Below are 22,054 nucleotides of genomic sequence, written 5' to 3' on the forward strand. Positions count from 1 at the left end.
ATGCACTCATTCACTACATGCACTACATTCACTACATGCACTACATTCACAACATTCACAACATTCACTACATGCACTCATTCACTACATGCACTACATTCACTACATGCACTACATTCACTACATGCACTACATTCACTACATGCACTCATTCACTACATTCACTACATTCACAACATTCACTACATGCACTACATTCACTACATGCACTCATTCACTACATGCACTACATTCACTACATGCACTACATTCACTACATGCACTACATTCACTACATGCACTACATTCACTACATGCACTACATTCACTACATGCACTCATTCACTACATTCACTACATTCACTACATTCACTACATGCACTCATTCACTACATGCACTCATTCACTACATTCACTACATGCACTCATTCACTACATGCACTCATTCACTACATGCACTCATTCACTACATGCACTACATTCACTACATGCACTACATTCACTACATGCACTCATTCACTACATGCACTCATTCACTACATGCACTACATTCACAACATTCACAACATTCACTACATGCACTACATTCACTACATTCACAACATGCACTACATTCACTACATTCACTACATGCACTCATTCACTACATTCACTACATGCACTCATTCACTACATGCACTACATTCACTACATGCACTACATTCACTACATGCACTCATTCACTACATTCACTACATTCACTACATGCACTACATTCACAACATTCACAACATTCACTACATGCACTACATTCACTACATTCACAACATTCACAACATTCACTACATGCACTACATTCACTACATTCACTACATGCACTACATTCACTACATGCACTCATTCACTACATGCACTCATTCACTACATGCACTCATTCACTACATGCACTCATTCACTACATGCACTCATTCACTACATGCACTACATGCACTCATTCACTACATGCACTCATTCACTACATGCACTACATTCACTACATGCACTACATTCACTACATGCACTACATTCACAACATTCACAACATTCACTACATGCACTACATTCACTACATTCACTACATTCACTACATGCACTCATTCACTACATGCACTCATTCACTACATTCACTACATGCACTCATTCACTACATGCACTCATTCACTACATGCACTCATTCACTACATGCACTACATTCACTACATGCACTACATTCACTACATGCACTCATTCACTACATGCACTCATTCACTACATGCACTACATTCACAACATTCACAACATTCACTACATGCACTACATTCACTACATTCACAACATGCACTACATTCACTACATTCACTACATGCACTCATTCACTACATTCACTACATGCACTCATTCACTACATGCACTACATTCACTACATGCACTACATTCACTACATGCACTCATTCACTACATTCACTACATTCACTACATGCACTACATTCACAACATTCACAACATTCACTACATGCACTACATTCACTACATTCACAACATTCACAACATTCACTACATGCACTACATTCACTACATTCACTACATGCACTACATTCACTACATGCACTCATTCACTACATGCACTCATTCACTACATGCACTCATTCACTACATGCACTCATTCACTACATGCACTCATTCACTACATGCACTACATGCACTCATTCACTACATGCACTCATTCACTACATGCACTACATTCACTACATGCACTACATTCACTACATGCACTACATTCACAACATTCACAACATTCACTACATGCACTACATTCACTACATGCACTACATTCACTACATGCACTACATTCAGTACATTCAGTACATTCGCTACATTCGCTACATTCGCTACATTCACTACATTCACTACATTCACTACATTCGCTACATTCATACATGCACTACATTCGCTACATTCACTACATTCGCTACATTCGCTACATTCGCTACATGCACTACATGCACTACATGCCAAACACTCGAGCATTTACTGCGCTAATGAAACAGAGCTGCGAGCCACACAACACTGGATCTGGGATGTGGAACCGGTCCAGAGTGCCCCCCCTCCCCCTGAAGTCTCTCATCTATTATTTGACGCCCCGCCACCCCCCCCCCCCCCCCCCCCCCCCCCCCCTGAAGGCGCTCGACCCCGCGGCAGCATCCGCCCTCTGCAATGCTTAATTCCACATCTCCGTTTCTCGCATTATATATAATATACGTTGTGCAATTTAGCAGGGGGAATTTAAGAAGATTTAAATAAATAATACAAAAAGAGAAAAAAAAAGAAAAAAAAGCCACATCAAAGGGGGGAGCTGGAAACAAAGATTATACCTCGGAGAGAGCCTGTGATGTTTTCATTAATCTATCTGACAGCGTTTACCGCCGCGTTTTAAAAACCTGTAAAGCTCCGAGCGTTCGTTACACTCGCTTGAGACATTTCTCACTGATGCCATTATTTTAGATCGCTGGTATTTTTTCTTTCTTTTTTTTTTTCTTCTCTCCACCCCCCCCCCCCCCCCCCCCCCCCCCTAGCCGGCTTGTAAATGTCCAGATCCCATTAACGTCGGGAAAAGGATTGCAGAGTTTTATTCAAATTTTACATTAAAATTGAAGAAAGTTTAATGTGATCGCGGTGGTGCTAATGGTGACGCATTGCCGGGAGCGGCGCCGCCATGAATAATGCAGTCGAACCGCCGCGCTCCTCCGACTCGTTTTGCGAGGGTATATGTATCCGGCGCGTGACGCGACTCGCTACATTTGCACTGAAGTTGAAGAACAAATGAAAACTCTTACGTCCGTTTGTACGATCATCCAGGCGTTGGTGAGGCCCACGTTGCCCTCCGTGCCGAAGAGCTGGAGGCCTTTCTTCAGATCCTTCTGGGCGTAGTGGTCGATCTGAGAAGACACGGGGGGGGGGGGGGGCAGAAAAAAAAAAGTGAGAAGTGACGATAAACAAATAAAGATTCTCAAGTCCAGTGAACCGACAAGTTATGGTTTTTAATATCGGCTTCATCGTGACAGCAGACGTTTAAACGTTGAAATAGATCTTTTAGGGTCTGAAATGTGTGTTTGTCTCACCGATAAAGAGAAAAACGACTCGGCGGCGTGACGTGTGCAAAGGTCAACGCTTTATTGAAATCTCCCCGCACTGTTTGTTCTTGGTATTGATTTCCCTTTTGTAGATCCAGCAGAGACCAGTCCACCGTGGACTTGATCCAGATCCAGCAGAGACCGGTCCACCGTGGACTTGATCTGGATCCAGCAGAGACCAGTCCACCGTGGACTTGACCCAGATCCAGCAGAGACCAGTCCACCGTGGACTTGACCCAGATCCAGCAGAGACCGGTCCACCGTGGACTTGATCTGGATCCAGCAGAGACCAGTCCACCATGGACTTGATCCAGATCCAGCAGAGACCAGTCCACCGTGGACTTGATCCAGATCCAGCAGAGACCGGTCCACCGTGGACTTGATCCAGATCCAGCAGAGACCGGTCCACCGTGGACTTGATCCAGATCCAGCAGAGACCGGTCCACCGTGGACTAGACCCTGATCCAGCAGAGACCGGTCCATTGTGGACTTGATCCAGATCCAGCAGAGACCGGTCCACCGTGGACTAGACCCAGATCCAGCAGAGACCGGTCCACCGTGGACTTGATCTGGATCCAGCAGAGACCAGTCCACCGTGGACTAGACCCAGATCCAGCAGAGACCGGTCCACCGTGGACTTGATCCAGATCCAGCAGAGACCAGTCCACCGTGGACTAGACCCTGATCCAGCAGAGACCGGTCCACCGTGGACTTGATCCAGATCCAGCAGAGACCAGTCCACCGTGGACTAGACCCAGATCCAGCAGAGACCAGTCCACCGTGGACTTGATCCGGATCCAGCAGAGACCGGTCCACTGTGGACTTGATCCAGATCCAGCAGAGACCGGTCCACCGTGGACTAGACCCAGATCTTCTCCTCTCTGGGAGCCGAGACCGACGCCAGGCTTATTCTATAATTACACACATTTTTAATGAATTATTGATGTGTATTAGTTGTATTGCTAATCCGAATCTGCAAAGCAACTATAACTAAATCTGTGAAAATAAATGTGGCGCATTAAAAAGTACAATATTTCCATGTGTGGAAGTATAAATTAGTATGAAATGGAGTACAAGTACCTCAAAACAGTACAAGTACCTCAAAACAGTACTCGCAGTGCTCGAGTTAAAGTTTAATTCCACTATCAGCACGACTAGACCGCCTCAAAGTGGTATGAAGGACTAAATAAGTCCACTTTGCAGAACTTTAAGAAATAACATTTGTATATGTACTCTTTTTGAGCTTCGGCAGTGCGGACCTAAACAAACAAGATAAAACATTTAACGAAGAGATAAACATGTTTAAAATGCACCGTAAGCTCCGCAGTTAATCGAATCTAAAATGCAGACGTTCATTCGTAATCAGAGAGGGGCGGTTTATACGAAGAGCAAACACGAACTGCATGAGCTGCTCGGCCTCTTTAAACATCCAGACGGTTCAGATGATCTCCAAAAGCCACCAGCACGGCCTTCATTCTGCCAAACCGACTCCTCTGGTTGTATAGAAGACTATGCTTCATGTGTTAAAGCTGCATTCTCTCTCCTGACCACCAGGGGGCAACTCCTCTGGTTGTATAGAAGTCTAGGCTTCATGTGTTAAAGCTGCATTCTCTCTCCTGACCACCAGGGGGCGACTCCTCTGGTTGTATAGAAGTCTATGCTTCATGTGTGTTAAAGCTGCATTCTCTCTCCTGACCACCAGGGGGCGACTCCTCTGGTTGTATAGAAGTCTATGCTTCATGTGTTAAAGCTGCATTCTCTCTCCTGACCACCAGGGGGCGACTCCTCTGGTTGTATAGAAGTCTATGCTTCATGTGTGTTAAAGCTGCATTCTCTCTCCTGACCACCAGGGGGCGACTCCTCTGGTTGTATAGAAGTCTATGCTTCATGCGTTAAAGCTGCATTCTCTCTCCTGACCACCAGGGGGCGACTCCTCTGGCTGTATAGAAGTCTATGCTTCATGTGTTAAAGCTGCATTCTCTCTCCTGACCACCAGGGGGCGACTCCTCTGGTTGTATAGAAGTATATGCTTCATGTGTTAAAGCTGCATTCTCTCTACTGACCACCAGGGGGTGACTCCTCTGGTTGTATAGAAGTCCATGCTTCATGTGTTAAAGCTGCATTCTCTCTCCTGACCACCAGGGGGCGACTCCTCTGGTTGTATAGAAGTCTATGCTTCATGTGTTAAAGCTGCATTCTCTCTACTGACCACCAGAGGGTGTCTCCTCTGGTTGTATAGAAGTCTATGCTTCATGTGTTAAAGCTGCATTCTCTCTACTGACCACCAGGGGGCGACTCCTCTGGTTGTATAGAAGTCTATGCTTCATGCATTAAAGCTGCATCCTCTCTCCTGACCACCAGGGGGCGACTCCTCTGGCTGTATAGAAGTCTATGCTTCATGTGTTAAAGCTGCATTCTCTCTCCTGACCACCAGGGGGCGACTCCTCTGGTTGTATAGAAGTATGTGAGGTGAGGGACAGCGTCTCTAAAAGGGGAGCTAGGATCCCTTTTTAAAAATATATTTTAAAAAGCATGATTTTAATTAAAGATTTGTTCAGTAATTGTAAAATAATGTGTTAATGTAATAATGTTTGATATTCAGGACTTAAAAGGCAACACGGTATGGATAAGCTGTTTATAGTCTTTAGAGATTTGAAAACAATAATAACACGATTATTTATTAATATAGGTTTCAGACGTGTTGAGGGGATTGAGTTACAGGTGTAGTGTATTTATTTTTTACATTATTATGTTTTTCTAAATAGTTTCTTTTAGTTTTTTAATCAGAGCAGCCAATGACTAATTTGATTTTATTAGCTTCCTATAATTAATTGATTTGGAGGCCTTTTCCTCCTCTGAGAGGCGGATCTTGTGTTTACAATCAGAATAATTCATACGAGGAATTTGACTCGTTGAAAGGTGCATCCCAATAAACAAAGAATATAATAAAAACAACAAACATAAATATGGTAATATGGTAAACAACAAACAGATAACAGCACTTTGTCACAGTGCATTTTATTTGTCATGCGTTGTTAATAAAACATGTATGTTTGGTACGGCAGTCCGTGGCGTCTGTTTATTATGGGATAAAGTAAAACAGAGTGCTTTTATACCGCGTTACTTACGTAAACAATCTGAATACTGAAACACGAAGCTCATAACGTATAGAACTTGAGAGAACAATCCGCCCGTTTCCTTTCGGGTTTGTTTAACAGGCGAAACATGTTTAATGCAACGAACCCTCGTTGACAGTTTTTCCCAAATTTTCACAACAAACAACAAACGCTGTGAGATTTTTTGTGTGGATGCGGTGACTGTAGCTCAATTCCCTGAGTGACATCGTGAGACTTGGATTTTTATTTACCAACAAATAAATAAATGGAATCTTCTTTATGAAACCAGAGAACAGAGAAGCAGTCTGACAGTTTGAGGTGGACAATGAAAAACAAATGTTCCCCGCCGTGTCAACCTACTTCTCAATTTTACACCGTTTGGAAAAACAACAACACGTCTTGAACTTTTTTGAACACTTGTCATATTCTTGGTCTGTGGCTGTTGCCGTGGGAAACCACGCAGACCATCAAAGAAACCTTTGGCCCTCAAAAAAGGACCGCGTACCTTCTCCAACTTTTTTAAGTACAAAGTCCTTTCAAGGGGGATTTTAAGCTGTCTGCACTCATTCTCAGGGGTCAAGCAAACAGACAAGAAAAGTTCAACCTTTTTTTAAATTATTAATTATTTTACCCCGACAGACTGTAATTTACCCTGACCAGAAACCGAAGTATAAATACACTCAAATATAAAGTAAAACACCTGATTCTTTGAACCTTTTTAAGCGACCGGCATATTTTAATTACTCCAATAAGCACGATAACTTTAAAGCCGTATTCATTGTTTTCTTGGCCACTAGGGGGCAGTAGAACTAGTCAGGCAGCTTTTGATACAAACAAAGGACTTTCAGCCAGGAGACCCGCGTTCGTGTCCCAAAGTGGGCTTGACTTATTGTTACTTTTGTTTAACGTGTTTACACCTTTTACTTTTAATTTGAGTTGTTCCTAAACCTAAGTGGTATTGTAGCCTAAATTAGTTTTTACGTGGTTCCACCGACTTTTAAGAAGTCGTGTATTTCCACGAGATCGCGTTTTACAGCATGCCGAGTTCTGCAGGTAGGACGTTGTTTCTTTGGAGGCCGACCCTGGAGGTTAGCGTCGCACGACGGACGGACGGGGGGGCAAAATTAATCTCCGTGACAAACAGAACTCAACGTTTTGTGCAGCGAGAGACAATCAGTCACCTTTTTTTTTTACGGCATTTAGAGCGAATGGAAGACGTAGAAAGCTAAACGTCGGGGCCGTAAAACGAAACTACATCGCAAACCAGCCTTTTTTTAAGAGACTTTGTAGGAGCTTCGGGATTTGTGATATTCACTGACGTTTTTTTTTTTTTTTTGACATAAAATATTGAAACTCCTCAGCTTGACCTCGTTTCCGGCCACGAGGGAACCCGGAAGTGCAAAAAAGGACCAATTTCCTCCCGTTTCTTGGACTTATTTGCTCGGCAGTGCAGGTTCGTAACACTCATAACGCTCGGTGCACACCCACTCAGGTGGGCGTCCCTCTCGTCCAATCACAGAAAGGAAGATGTTCGCTCGAGAGTCTGTGCACACGGGAGATGAAAGAGAATTCTGAACCACCAGACAGATGACACGGATTGTAATTTCTTGCAACAACAAAGAATTATTGATGTGATTTCTTCTTGACGGGGTAGCGCCGTGACATCATCATGTGGACTGGAGAAGAATGAAAAATCCTCTGTAGTGGTTCAAACACAAAGAAAAAAACTAAGTAGGTCATTAGTGAAGAGTGACTCCGGCAAAAGAGTGACGCGGCCGCACTCTCGGCTCGGTATTGATGTTGTCCTCGGGACTCCAATCGCCCCTTTAACTACACCGAACCATCAATTATTCACATGGATACAAGGGGAGATAAGAGATGAGGAGGGGATTTAAGGAGAGGTGGGGACGGAGCGCAGGAAGACGGGGGAAACGAGGGCAGAGCGTTTAGATTTGTGTTTTTTTTATTATTTTTACTTATTTCTAATAGCGAGGCGTCGTTTTTTTTCTTCTTCTTTTCGCCGTGTTCCTGATTCAAAGCCCCGAAGGCAGCAGAGCGTTATTTATTTACTTTATCTTTTTAATTATTGCACTTTTTAGTCTGGCCTTTTCCGTGTTATTTATTTAGCTTTTCTAATTATTTATTGTGTTTTAATCTTTTTTAATCCGGATTTTAATTGAGCTATATTCATGCAAATTTATTTACGTTTCTTACCTTTTTTCGGTGTTATTTATTTAGCTTTTCTAATTATTTATTGTATTTTTTATCTTTTTAATCTGGATTTTAATTGAGCTTTATTTATGCATATTTCTAAATATTTATTATGTTTTTATTCTGGCTTTTAATTAAGCTTTAATCATGCATATTTCTAAATATTTATTGTGTTTTTTGTTCTTTGTTTTTAAATTAGCATTACTTATTATTTAATGTACTTTACCTTTTCACGCTGGCATTTAAATTGAGCTTTATTCATCTTTTTAATTATTCATTGTATTAAACCTCTTTATTCTGGGTTTCTGAGCTTCATTCATTTAACATCCTGTGTACGTGTTTTCTTCTGTCATTTCATTGTTTTTTCAAATTACTAAGACCAATGTTATTTATTTATTAAAAATGTGACAATATGTGTAAAACAAAAGGATTAGTGAGCGCGAGAGCTCCATCGGGCACAACGATGTTAACAATTAAATTAATTTTCACACCCTGTCTCCTCTCTATAATTCCAGGGCATTGAACATATTGAATTGCCAAGAGGGGGAGATATGGAAAGAAAAATTATGCCAAAGGGATTGACACTTAGATGGTTCTAAGTACCTCTATTTCTTTTTTTAGATGCACTTCAGATGCTATAATCCAAGTTATTTAATGTAAAATGATCCGTGGTTTATGCCTGATACCCCTTCATGGCCTCTTGGTCTATACCTGAGATGGTTTTGGTTCTCTTATAGAACCTCTCAGTCCTACATTCAGCACTTTAAAGCTGTAGTGAACTGGGGGCGGGGCCTCCAGCACCAGGGCGTGTACAGGTGTACCGCGCACGGTGACCTGGACCACGCGTGTGCTCTGATGGAGGTCCTTTTAGACAGAAAGCAGAATAATAACGTGTTCTCTGATATAGATAAAGCGGTGGTTATCCTGCATCAATTACAAAGACTCAAAGGTGTGAAGCATTTAGTCTGGCAATTATATTTTGTGTGAAAAGTGCAATACGGATAAAGTCTGCATGAGTAAAAGCTGACGAAGTGGAGACGTGACTCCCGGACTCTTAACACGGTTCACAGTGTACAGAGAAACTGAGAAAGGACTTTGTGTGTTTGAAATAATGAGAAGGGAAAAATGGCTCAATTTGCCTGAGAACAGTGGATATCCATTACCCGTGTGTCCATAAATGCATGAGGAAGACGATACAGAGAAAGATCTGTGATCATATTCCCACCCCCGCAGATTTCCCGTAGAGACACACTTTTATTCTCTGGAAAATAACAAACTGCATAAAACATTCCCCACTTCGTCTCCGACGACGATGACATTTACTGATCTTAAAAAAACACTTTCTGAAAGTAGAAAGTGTGGATTTTAACATTATCGATTCATGCACCCGCATAATCGTTCCGGAAAACCAGCTATGCATTATTTCTGTCTTTTCCATTGTATATGTAAAGTACATGTATATGTAATTTACGCCTTTGTACTTTCTGAATGCCCCTACAGGTCCCACTGTGGCTTCTTCCTTCCTTCCTCGCCTATTGGCAGCTCACTTATTGGCAAGAGCTCGAGTCGAGGCTTTTCAAGGGCGTTTGGACCGCAGTCACACACTATAGACCCTCCACTTGCTTTATTTCCCCCCGACCTCAAGCTTAAATCTTAAGGAGTTATCGGGGAGTGCCACCCTCCTGAAGAACCCGCATACCTCATGCCGGTGCCTGGTGGGACGAGCGCTTAATAACTGGGGACTTCTCGAGAACCAAACCCCCCCCCCCCCCCACCCCTTCGAGTTCACGGATTGAGACGTGAACTCAGCCGGTGCTCCTCGGATAAATCGATGTGGGGGAAACAAAGTAGCAAATTCGAGGCTCTCTTCTGTCTCTGAATTGTAATTCGGTCCCGGGGCACTCGAAATAACTCGCGTGAATAATTTAAATTGTGCGGCGCTACCCCCTTTAAGTGACTAATCTCGGTCTTTAGCCGGGGCTAATCAATTAAAAGAAAACCAAGCTGGGGAAAATCAATTACAATTTCCATCCCCTCCTTCTAATTAGTTCCTGATTAACAAACCATGTGTGTGGACAATCAATGAGACTAAAGGGGGGGTTAGAATCCAAGGAATGCTACTCGAACAGCCGTCATTGAGGTAGAATTAAGATTTTAGACGCAGGTCAACAGAAGCTTCCAGCTCAGAGATTCTTTTTTTTTTTTTATACCGAGGCCCCGAACATGAAGTGAAGCATGTTTTTGAAGCGGAACTGAACTGCTCTTAAAAAGCTCCTTTTGGCCTCCAGCTATTGACAACAGGTGGTTCTTTCTGAAGCCGTCAGTCTGCACAGAACTGTTTCACATCAAAGGACCGCTGAGGTTTTCATCCGCAGCTTCTCCGACTTCTTCCACCTGCAATGAATAATGTTGAAATGGAAGATGTTCGCCGCGTGGCCGTCGTTCTTTAGCTCCTCACAAGGATACTCTGATACCGAGATAATAACGTCTGAGGGAACGGAGACCCGGAGCCGACAGGTGGCTATTAAGAGTTGAGGGAAGCAGCCGAGCACAGCAACGCTTTCAGGTGGGCGTTAGACATTTATGTATATAAATATATACGTGTATATAAATACATATACACGTATATTGATATACATGGTTTGACTGAGTTGTGATTGAATAAAGGAGAATTCTAACGTAAATGTTTTAATCACGTCTTGAACTACACGCTTAGAAATAGAGGTACTTAGAACCACGTAGGGAGACCTCTTTTTGGTTAAAGGTAGAAACATTTTTAAAGATACCAACTGGAACACCTTTTTTTTGGGGGGGGGGTACACTTAGAACCCAACATAAAGGATTGCACCTAGAACCATGTATGAAAGGTTCCACCCAAAAGCCTCAAAATGAGATTGTCCAGAGAACGCCTCGGTGGTATAGTAGTCTCAACCAGAACCCTCTCTGGAGGTTATATCCAGAACCTTTACAACTTTTTCAGAACCCTTTTATATTCCAATGGTACCACCTAGAACCCAGCCGGGTGGGTTTAATATAGAATTCTCCCTCGGGGATCTCCCAAGAACCCTCTTATATTGTAAGGGTTTCAACTAGAACTAATCAAATGAGTTCTAATGAGAACCCTTTTATGTTCCAAGGGTTTAATCTAGAAACCACCCAGGAGGTTCTACCGAGAACCCTTTCATGTTCCAAGGGTTTAAGCTAGAACCCACCCAGGTGGTTCTACTGAGAACCCTGTTATGTTCCATGGGTTTTGTCTAGAACCCTAAAGGGCTGATCCTGGAAGAACTCTTTCTTCCCAAACAGGTTCTCCAGAAGCAAATGGTTCTGAAGAACCTGTTTGGAACCCTTATTGAATTATTCAGTTTGGGGAGAAACAACCGGAGGCATAAACAAATCAACAGAAACAATCCTGAACTAAAGTAACGCGTGAAACAGAAGCCCTTTGTGGTTCTGTACATGAATGTCAGCTTATCGTCCACGGTGATGGATTTATTTTTAATACACAATGAAAAGAAGTCTTGAAAGAGAATTGTTTTGTGTGACTTTTGGAATTAAATGGGAGGGAATAAGCTGCACAAATTTGCCAACGCTCATTTCCGTCTGGCATAAAAAAAAAAAAAGTATTTGGAAATATTCATCATCACAGGAACCGAATCAAAACAATTTTTTTGTGTTTTTTAAAGATCAAACCAAATGCTGAACGCAGCCCAGCACATTTAAACTTCAGCGTTAGTGCCTTGCTCTGCCTATGATCCTAAACAACCAGTGAAGATCTTGCAACACGTCACATCTCAGCGTGCTGTGAGAACGTTGTTATATATATATGTTATATTCATACAACGGACGATGTTTAATCCCAAAGCCACTCGTATCAAAATCACACGCAACCAAGAACAAAGAGAAAAGAGAGCCGGTGCTCCGAAGCCGGATGAGCAAAGAGAAACACCGGGCTCTCCGACTCCAGCTGGGCTCACAGCGAGAACGTGTTTGCTTCCGCTAAAAGGTGAACATTTTTGATTTGTGGGCTTACGCTTCAATATTCTGTCTTGGGAGGCAAGAGGCTGCTGTAGTTTTACAGTCTACGGAGCTTCAACTGCAGCTAACTGACACATTTACAATGTCAGAGAAAGAGAACAAAGAAAAAGAACGGAACATGAATAGATAATAGATTTCCTTTTTAAATTAAATACATTTAAATAAATAAGGATGAGGATGTTTATTAACTTAACGAAATTAAGTTGTCGACTCAGTCAAATCAGCAGCATTAAAGATAAAAAGGACATTACTGATTTAAAAGAAGACATTAAATAAATATATAAAAGATCACCGTTTGTTTTCGCAAATTCCTCCACATCTCGAACTGCTCGTCTCAACACAAACATGTGCCTCCCGTCTGTTTACCGACATCGTCTCGATGCGTCTCGGTGCGTCTCGATGCGTCTCTCGCGTTAACGTCGCCCCGACGTGGGCGGGATTTAGCCGGCGGTGGTTAATCTAATTGCATTTCTTCAATACTCTCTCTACGTGAAATGAAAAATTTACCCGGGCTTGAAATGTATTCCGACGGGAGCGCCGCACATTGATATGTCGCCGAGCTTAAATGTGATTTCAGAGGGTCTCACGTGTCGCACGTCTTCACCTGCATGTTGAAGAAGAACAGAGGTGATTTAATGCAGGAGGAAAAAAAGTCTTTGTTTAGATATGCACTAAAAAGAAAAAGCAACACTCTCCTTTAACTCTCCTATTTATAATTCATGAATGATATGCAGAAGCTTCATCCATTGTTTAACACACTGTATTGTAGCTTTAAGAGGATATGTGTTAAAAATTAAAACCTTACTGTATATGAAACATGTGTAACTGGTGGCCGTGTCAACAAAACACACTCAGACTTCATCAGTTGTTTCCTGCTATATTGCTGCTCTGAATATATCTATTTCAGCACCTTTTAATAGATGTAATTCATAAATACTTCATGTTTAGTATAAAATAACGAGACGTATCGGTTTATATGAAACAAAGAGGCTTCAGGAGGAGTTACAGCAAATACGTGAGCGCTTAAAGATGTCCTCACAGCCACATTATAGTGTGTCTAGACGTGTGATTAATGGCTTATATGCTGCTAAGAAACACTTAATAGAGGTGGTACAGATTTTTAATAGCAGGCTATTTTATTGTGCTTTTTAAGTCTTACAAATGGCGCCGTCGGAAGGAAATACGCGGCCTCGTGATTCACTTTTAACGACTCCGGTTCCCTTTTGGTTTCGTGCACAAGGTCTTTATGGGGACCCGACCGCCTGCACGAGGACTTATGGGGACCCGACCGCCTGCACGAGGACTTATGGGGACCCAACCACCTGCACGAGGACTTTATGGGGACCCGGCCGCCTGCACAAGAACTTTATGGGGACCCAATCGCCTGCACAAGGACTTTATGGGGACCCGGTCGCCTGCACAAGGACTTATGGGGACCCAACCGCCTGCACGAGGACTTTATGGGGACCCGGCCGCCTGCACGAGGACTTATGGGGACCCAACCGCCTGCACAAGAACTTTATGGGGACCCGATCGCCTGCACAAGGACTTTATGGGGACCCGGCCGCCTGCACAAGAACTTTATGGGGACCCGATCGCCTGCACAAGGACTTTATGGGGACCCGGCCGCCTGCACAAGGACTTATGGGGACCCGACCGCCGCTCTCCATGACTCACCCCACCCCCCAACCTGCAGAGGACACGCCTCACGGTGCCCTCCGCCTGATAGCCGGCACCCTGTGGTGTCAAACGATCCTCAATCAATTTCCAGAGAGATTTGAAACCACATGAGCACTTGTTGATGTCACAGAAGTGAATAAGACTCACCACGGGGAAAATTATCTTTACCCAATAAAATACCTGGAGCGGCACGAGTGTGAGTGTGTGAGTGTGGGAGTGTGAGTGTGGGAGTGTGGGAGTGTGAGTGTGGGAGTGTGTGAGAGTGTGTGAATGGTTGAGTGTATGAATGTATGAGAGTGTGAATGTGTGACTGTGGGAATGTATGAGAGTGTGTGAATGTGTGAGTGTATGAATGTATGAGAGTGTGAGAGTGTGAGTGTGTGAGTGTGTGAGTGTGTGAGTGTGAGTGTGTGAGTGTGGGAGTGTGAGTGTGTGAGTGTGGGAGTGTGTGAGAGTTTGTGAATGGTTCAGTGTATGAATGTATGAGAGTGTGAGAGTGTGAGTGTGTGAGTGTGGGAATGTATGAGAGTGTGTGAATGTGTGAGTGTATGAATGTGTGAGTGTGAGTGTGTGAGTGTGTGAGTGTGAGAGTGTGAGTGTGAGAGTGTGAGAGAGTGTGTGAATGGTTGAGTGTATGAATGTATGAGAGTGTGAGAGTGTGAGTGTGGGAGTGTGTGATTGTGACTGAGAAGCAAACTGTAAAGAGAGTTGTTCTGTAAAGTAGTGAACGTATGAATGCGGTCCATTAACCATTTAAACTCACACACAATACACCCTTGTTGCCTCTCTATGTGAAGGTGAATATCATCCTGAACGTTGCCTCTTTACTTAAAGGTGAACATCACAGGCTAATAAGTTTAAAGAGCAGCTGAGGGGCAGAATTTAATGTCAAAATGAAAATCTCTTCTTCTCTCCGGGGTCCTTTGTTGCAATCAGTGTTTGAACTCGGCGATCGACGGCAGACGCAGAGCTCGTCTGTCGGTGCCAAACCAAATGTGTATCTGTCTCCATTGACGTCTCTGGAGCTGCACAGTTTGAACCGTCTGCGTCTCAGAAGCACATTCTTTATATATATTTGGTTTTCATTCAACGGCAGATGTTTAAAAACTACTACGGTGATTCATGCGGGCACAAAGAGGGCCCTCTGTATCCATCTGTTGCAACGCGAGAGCCTCCGGTGTAACACGCAGCCTTTCAGTTATTGATCCGAGTTTGAATCATTTATATAACAGACGCCGAGTCCCATCAATACCGTTGCGTAACTGCCTGACGCACCTCGGGGGAGGGGGGTGTAGGGAGGGGCTGGAGTAAGAAAGGCCAAATCATTTCCATCGCTTGTATTGTTTCCAGTGAGAGGCATCGTGGTTTTTAATTAGCTGGTTTTATTCCACCGGTCCTGATGAGTACATTAATCTACTAGTCGACTGCTATCACCACCCCAAATATTACTATTGCTGCCACTATACTAGTACACTCAGTGGTTAGGTATTTAAGATAGAATAGCAATAAATAAATGTAAAAATACTCCATTAAAACCTGCTTTTGAAAGTACAGAGGTACAAAAGATATTTTTTGTGATATATTAATAATTTTAAATAACTTATTGTTGACTATTGCATATATATACACACACACACATATATATATATATATATATGTATATATATATATGTGTGTGTGTATAAATATATATATACATACATACTATTATATAATAGTAAATAATAATGTATATATATATACTATTATATATAAATATATATATATAATAGTATATATATATATACATACTAGTATATTATAATAATATATATACTATATATAAATAGATATATAATAGATATATATGCATACTATTATATTTTAATAACATATATATATATATATACACATACATACAGTACTATTATATAATAGTATATAATATATATATATATATACTATTATATATAAATATATAATATTTCTAATTAGTACATAAAGTTTGGTGACATCTCATAAATCTGTTTTCACCCAAACTCAAGCCGAGCAGAGGTCTCGTTAGCTGAGAGTGAAAACACCTGCGTGGCTCGAATGCTCAAATGCAGGTGAGCCCGTTTTTCTCCAGCGGTGAACCTGTCGGCCGTCCGGACGCCGTTTGCTTTGAGGGGAATTCAAAAAAGTCGCAGCACCTGTGGACGGTGAGCATTGAAGCCATCGATAACTCCCTAATAACAAAAGAAGGCTGGTGGTCCGCTGCTGTTATTGCTCTGTTTACGTTTGTCTGGCTGAGTGATTTTTTTCCCTCCAGGTGATAATAAAGGTTGTAAAGCCCACGCGGATGCGCCGTAAACAACCCATACATCACATTTCAATACCCCCCCCCACCCCGCCGCCGCTGAGTCAGCCTCATTTCCATTCACTCTTTGACACCTTGAGCGTCTCCGCCGAAGTTAACCTCGTAGGACCTTTTTTTTCTCCTCTTCATCGCCCTCTTCATCGCCCTCGGGAGCCGACAAAGTGAAACAAACGGTGATCGTTTTCAGGCGTGGTGGGGGATGTGTGAGCTCGTTTGAAGCGGTCTCCAGCTGCGCCGCAGAGCGTTTTATGGTGTTTAAAGCAGGTGTAATGAACCGGAGGCCCGAGACAGAGTTCAACAACATGCTCCGTTAAGTTTACGGCAACCGGAGGAACGGCATTGGACTCTACGACGGGCCGGACTGCTTGCAGGGTGTTACCGTGGTGACGGAGGAAAGCAGCAGTTTCCCGATAATTGGCGATAAACTAGAGCGATACATTTCTTTTTAAATACATGGGATAAAAAAACAAAGTATAACACTAATGAGCATCTCTTAAAACCGAGTCCAAAAATATTTGTGTGCACGGAAGGAAGTATTAAATGTTTTGGTAATATAGGCCGTATTCAAATCAAAAATTCCCCACAGATAACAAATAACCCCGGCGTATTTATTTAGTAAAAACTCTAGATTGTAAACTGAGCATGTTCGTCCTCAGCACCGTGTTTTAAATTATGTTTGAACTACTTGAACAACAGGACTGAGACGCTAAAATATATACTGTACGCTTGAAAGGAGTTGTTTTGTTTTGTTTGCAGGAGAATGGGGAATAACACAAAATGACAGATAATGTCAGAGCTGGAATCCCCGATAATGACACTATTAAAAGAAGATAATGTACTTTTCATGCAGGAGGGTGGCGAAATTAACGTGATTTATGAAGTGAACGCATCAATAATGGAATACAGAGAATACATTTTACATTACCGTCGAAAGATTTCTCATTTTATTTTCCATCTTCTCGGTTAATTTCTGCATCCCATGCATGAGGAATAACTCCCAGGTGACGAGCAGACATCGCGCCACTAAAGAGGTGATTTCAGGCACAAAAGATAACGGAATATCACAGGAGAGACGATTCCTGTGTCATTTAATGAGGTTCAATGGGGAGGAGACCAGTTTACATGTCAACTGTCAAACTGTGCCGGGAAAAGATGCTTAGTGTGTCCCAATGCTTATATGTCCCAATACGTATTGTGTCTCAATGCTTAGTGTGTCCCAATGCTTATATGTCCCAATACTTAGTGTGTCCCAATGCTTAGTGTGTCCCAATGCTTATATGTCCCAATACTTAGTGTGTCCCAATGCTTAGTGTGTCCCAATGCTTAGTGTGTCCCAATGCTTATATGTTCCAATACTTAGTGTGTCCCAATACTTATATGTCCCAATGCTTATATGTCCCAATGCTTAAATGTTCCAATGCTTAAATGTCCCAATACTTAGTGTGTCCCAATACTTAGTGTGTCCCAATGCTTAAATGTCCCAATACTTAGTGTGTCCCAATGCTTAGTGTGTCCCAATGCTTATATGTCCCAACACTTAGTGTGTCCCAATGCTTATATGTCCCAACACTTAGTGTGTCCCAATGCTTAGTGTGTCCCAATGCTTCATGTGTCCCAATGGTTAGTGTGTCCCAATGATTAAATGTCCCAATACTTAAATGTCTCAATGCTTATATGTCCCAATACTTAGTGTGTCCCAATGCTTAGTGTGTCCCAATGCTTAGTGTGTCCCAATGCTTCATGTGTCCCAATGCTTCATGTGTCCCAATGCTTAGTCTGTCCCAATGCTTATATGTCCCAATGCTTAAATGTCCCAATGCTTAAATGTCCCAATACTTAGTGTGTCCCAATACTTAGTGTGTCCCAACACTTAGTGTGTCCCAATGCTTAGTGTATCCCAATACTTAGTGTGTCCCAATGCTTAGTGTGTCCCAATGCTTAGTGTGTCCCAATGCTTAGTGTATCCCAATACTTGGTGTGTCCCAATGCTTAGTGTGTCCCAACACTTAGTGTGTCCCAACGCTTAGTGTGTCCCAATGCTTAGTGTGTCCCAATACTTAGTGTGTCCCAATACGTAGTGTGTCCCAACACTTAGTGTGTCCCAATACTTAGTGTGTCCCAACGCTTAGTGTGTCCCAATACGTAGTGTGTCCCAACGCTTAGTGTGTCCCAATGCTTATATGTCCCAATATTTAAATGTACCAATGCTTATATGTCCGAATACTTAGTGTGTCCCAATGCTTATATGTCCCAATACTTAGTGTGTCCCAATGCTTATATGTCCCAATGCTTATATGTTCCAATACTTAGTGTGTCCCAATGCTTATATGTCCCAATACTTAGTGTGTCCCAATGCTTATATGTCCCAATACTTAGTGTGTCCCAACACTTAGTGTGTCCCAATGCTTATATGTCCCAATACTTAGTGTGTCCCAATGCTTATATGTCCCAATACTTATATGTTCCAATACTTAAATGTCCCAATGCTTATATGTCCCAATGCTTAGTGTGTCCCAATGCTTATATGTCCCAATACTTATATGTTCCAATACTTAAATGTCCCAATGCTTATATGTCCCAATACTTAGTGTGTCCCAATGCTTATATGTCCCAATACTTATATGTTCCAATACTTAAATGTCCCAATGCTTATATGTCCCAATGCTTAGTGTGTCCCAATGCTTAAATGTCCCAATATTTAAATGTCCCAATGCTTAAATGTCCCAATACTTAGTGTGTCCCAATGCTTAAATGTCCCAATACTTAGTGTGTCCCAATGCTTAAATGTCCCAATACTTAAATGTCCCAATGCTTATATGTCCCAATGCTTAGTGTGTCCCAATACTTAGTGTGTCCCAATGCTTAAATGTCCCAATGCTTATATGTCCCAATGCTTAGTGTGTCCCAATGCTTAGTGTGTCCCAATGCTTAAATGTCCCAATACTTAAATGTCCCAATGCTTATATGTCCCAATGCTTAGTGTGTCCCAATGCTTAAATGTCCCAATATTTAAATGTCCCAATGCTTAAATGTCCCAAAACTTAGTGTGTCCCAATACTTATATGTCCCAATACTTAGTGTGTCCCAATGCTTATATGTCCCAATGCTTATATGTTCCAATACTTAGTGTGTCCCAATGCTTATATGTCCCAATACTTAGTGTGTCCCAATGCTTATATGTCCCAATACTTAGTGTGTCCCAACACTTAGTGTGTCCCAATGCTTATATGTCCCAATACTTAGTGTGTCCCAATGCTTATATGTCCCAATACTTATATGTTCCAATACTTAAATGTCCCAATGCTTATATGTCCCAATGCTTAGTGTGTCCCAATGCTTAAATGTCCCAATATTTAAATGTCCCAATGCTTAAATGTCCCAATACTTAGTGTGTTCCAATGCTTAAATGTCCCAATACTTAGTGTGTCCCAATGCTTAAATGTCCCAATACTTAAATGTCCCAATGCTTATATGTCCCAATACTTATATGTTCCAATACTTAAATGTCCCAATGCTTATATGTCCCAATGCTTAGTGTGTCCCAATGCTTATATGTCCCAATACTTATATGTTCCAATACTTAAATGTCCCAATGCTTATATGTCCCAATACTTAGTGTGTCCCAATGCTTATATGTCCCAATACTTATATGTTCCAATACTTAAATGTCCCAATGCTTATATGTCCCAATGCTTAGTGTGTCCCAATGCTTAAATGTCCCAATATTTAAATGTCCCAATGCTTAAATGTCCCAATACTTAGTGTGTCCCAATGCTTAAATGTCCCAATACTTAGTGTGTCCCAATGCTTAAATGTCCCAATACTTAAATGTCCCAATGCTTATATGTCCCAATGCTTAGTGTGTCCCAATACTTAGTGTGTCCCAATGCTTAAATGTCCCAATGCTTATATGTCCCAATGCTTAGTGTGTCCCAATGCTTAAATGTCCCAATACTTAAATGTCCCAATGCTTATATGTCCCAATGCTTAGTGTGTCCCAATGCTTAAATGTCCCAATATTTAAATGTCCCAATGCTTAAATGTCCCAAAACTTAGTGTGTCCCAATACTTAAATGTCCCAATACTTAGTGTGTCCCAATGCTTAAATGTCCCAATACTTAGTGTGTCCCAATGCTTAGTGTGTCCCAATACTTAGTGTGTCCCAATGCTTAGTGTGTCCCAATGCTTAAATGTCCCAATACTTAGTGTGTCCCAATGCTTAAATGTCCCAATGCTTATATGTCCCAACACTTAGTGTGTCCCAATGCTTAGTGTGTCCCAATGCTTAGTGTGTCCCAATACTTAGTGTGTCCCAATACTTAGTGTGTCCCAATGCTTAGTGTGTCCCAATGCTTAAATGTCCTAATGCTTATATGTCCCAATACTTAGTGTGTCCCAATACTTAGTGTGTCCCAATGCTTAGTGTGTCCCAATGCTTATATGTCCCAACACTTAGTGTGTCCCAATGCTTAGTGTGTCCCAATGCTTATATGTCCCAACACTTAGTGTGTCCTAATGCTTAGTGTGTCCCAATGCTTAGTGTGTCCCAATGCTTAAATGTCCTAATGCTTATATGTCCCAACACTTAGTGTGTCCCAATGCTTAGTGTGTCCCAATACTTATATGTCCCAATGCTTAGTGTGTCCCAATGATTATATGTCCCAATACTTATTGTGTCCCAATGCTTATATGTCCCAATGCTTATATGTTCCAATACTTAGTGTGTCCCAATGCTTATATGTCCCAATACTTAGTGTGTCCCAATGCTTATATGTCCCAATACTTAGTGTGTCCCAACACTTAGTGTGTCCCAATGCTTATATGTCCCAATACTTAGTGTGTCCCAATGCTTATATGTCCCAATACTTAGTGTGTCCCAATGCTTATATGTCCCAATGCTTATATGTTCCAATACTTAGTGTGTCCCAATGCTTATATGTCCCAATACTTAGTGTGTCCCAATGGTTATATGTCCCAATGCTTAGTGTGTCCCAATGCTTAAATGTCCCAATACTTAAATGTCCCAATGCTTATATGTCCCAATGCTTAGTGTGTCCCAATGCTTAAATGTCCCAATATTTAAATGTCCCAATGCTTAAATGTCCCAATACTTAGTGTGTCCCAATGCTTGAATGTCCCAATACTTAGTGTGTCCCAATGCTTAAATGTCCCAATACTTAGTGTGTCCCAATGCTTAGTGTGTCCCAATACTTAGTGTGTCCCAATGCTTAGTGTGTCCCAATGCTTAAATGTCCCAATACTTAGTGTGTCCCAATACTTAGTGTGTCCCAATGCTTAGTGTGTCCCAATGCTTATATGTCCCAACACTTAGTGTGTCCCAATGCTTAGTGTGTCCCAATGCTTATATGTCCCAACACTTAGTGTGTCCTAATGCTTAGTGTGTCCCAATGCTTAGTGTGTCCCAATGCTTAAATGTCCTAATGCTTATACGTCCCAACACTTAGTGTGTCCCAATGCTTAGTGTGTCCCAATACTTAGTGTGTCCCAATGCTTAGTGTGTCCCAACACTTAGTGTGTCCCAATACTTAGTGTGTCCCAATACT

General features: G+C 42.0%; 1 protein-coding gene across 1 annotated transcript in view; it reads right to left on the reverse strand.

Moving 5' to 3' along the window:
- tspan4a (tetraspanin 4a) overlaps positions 1-22,054 on the reverse strand; it is a 52,218-nt gene that overhangs the window by 11,101 nt on the left and 19,063 nt on the right. The window contains exon 4 of the mRNA XM_034525404.1: positions 2,811-2,912. Within this exon, the coding sequence (XP_034381295.1) occupies positions 2,811-2,912 (102 nt within the window). The remainder of the gene's footprint in view (positions 1-2,810; positions 2,913-22,054) is intronic.

Source organism: Cyclopterus lumpus, chromosome 3 (genome assembly GCF_009769545.1).
Source record: "Cyclopterus lumpus isolate fCycLum1 chromosome 3, fCycLum1.pri, whole genome shotgun sequence".
NCBI classification, from domain to species: Eukaryota; Metazoa; Chordata; class Actinopteri; order Perciformes; family Cyclopteridae; genus Cyclopterus; species Cyclopterus lumpus.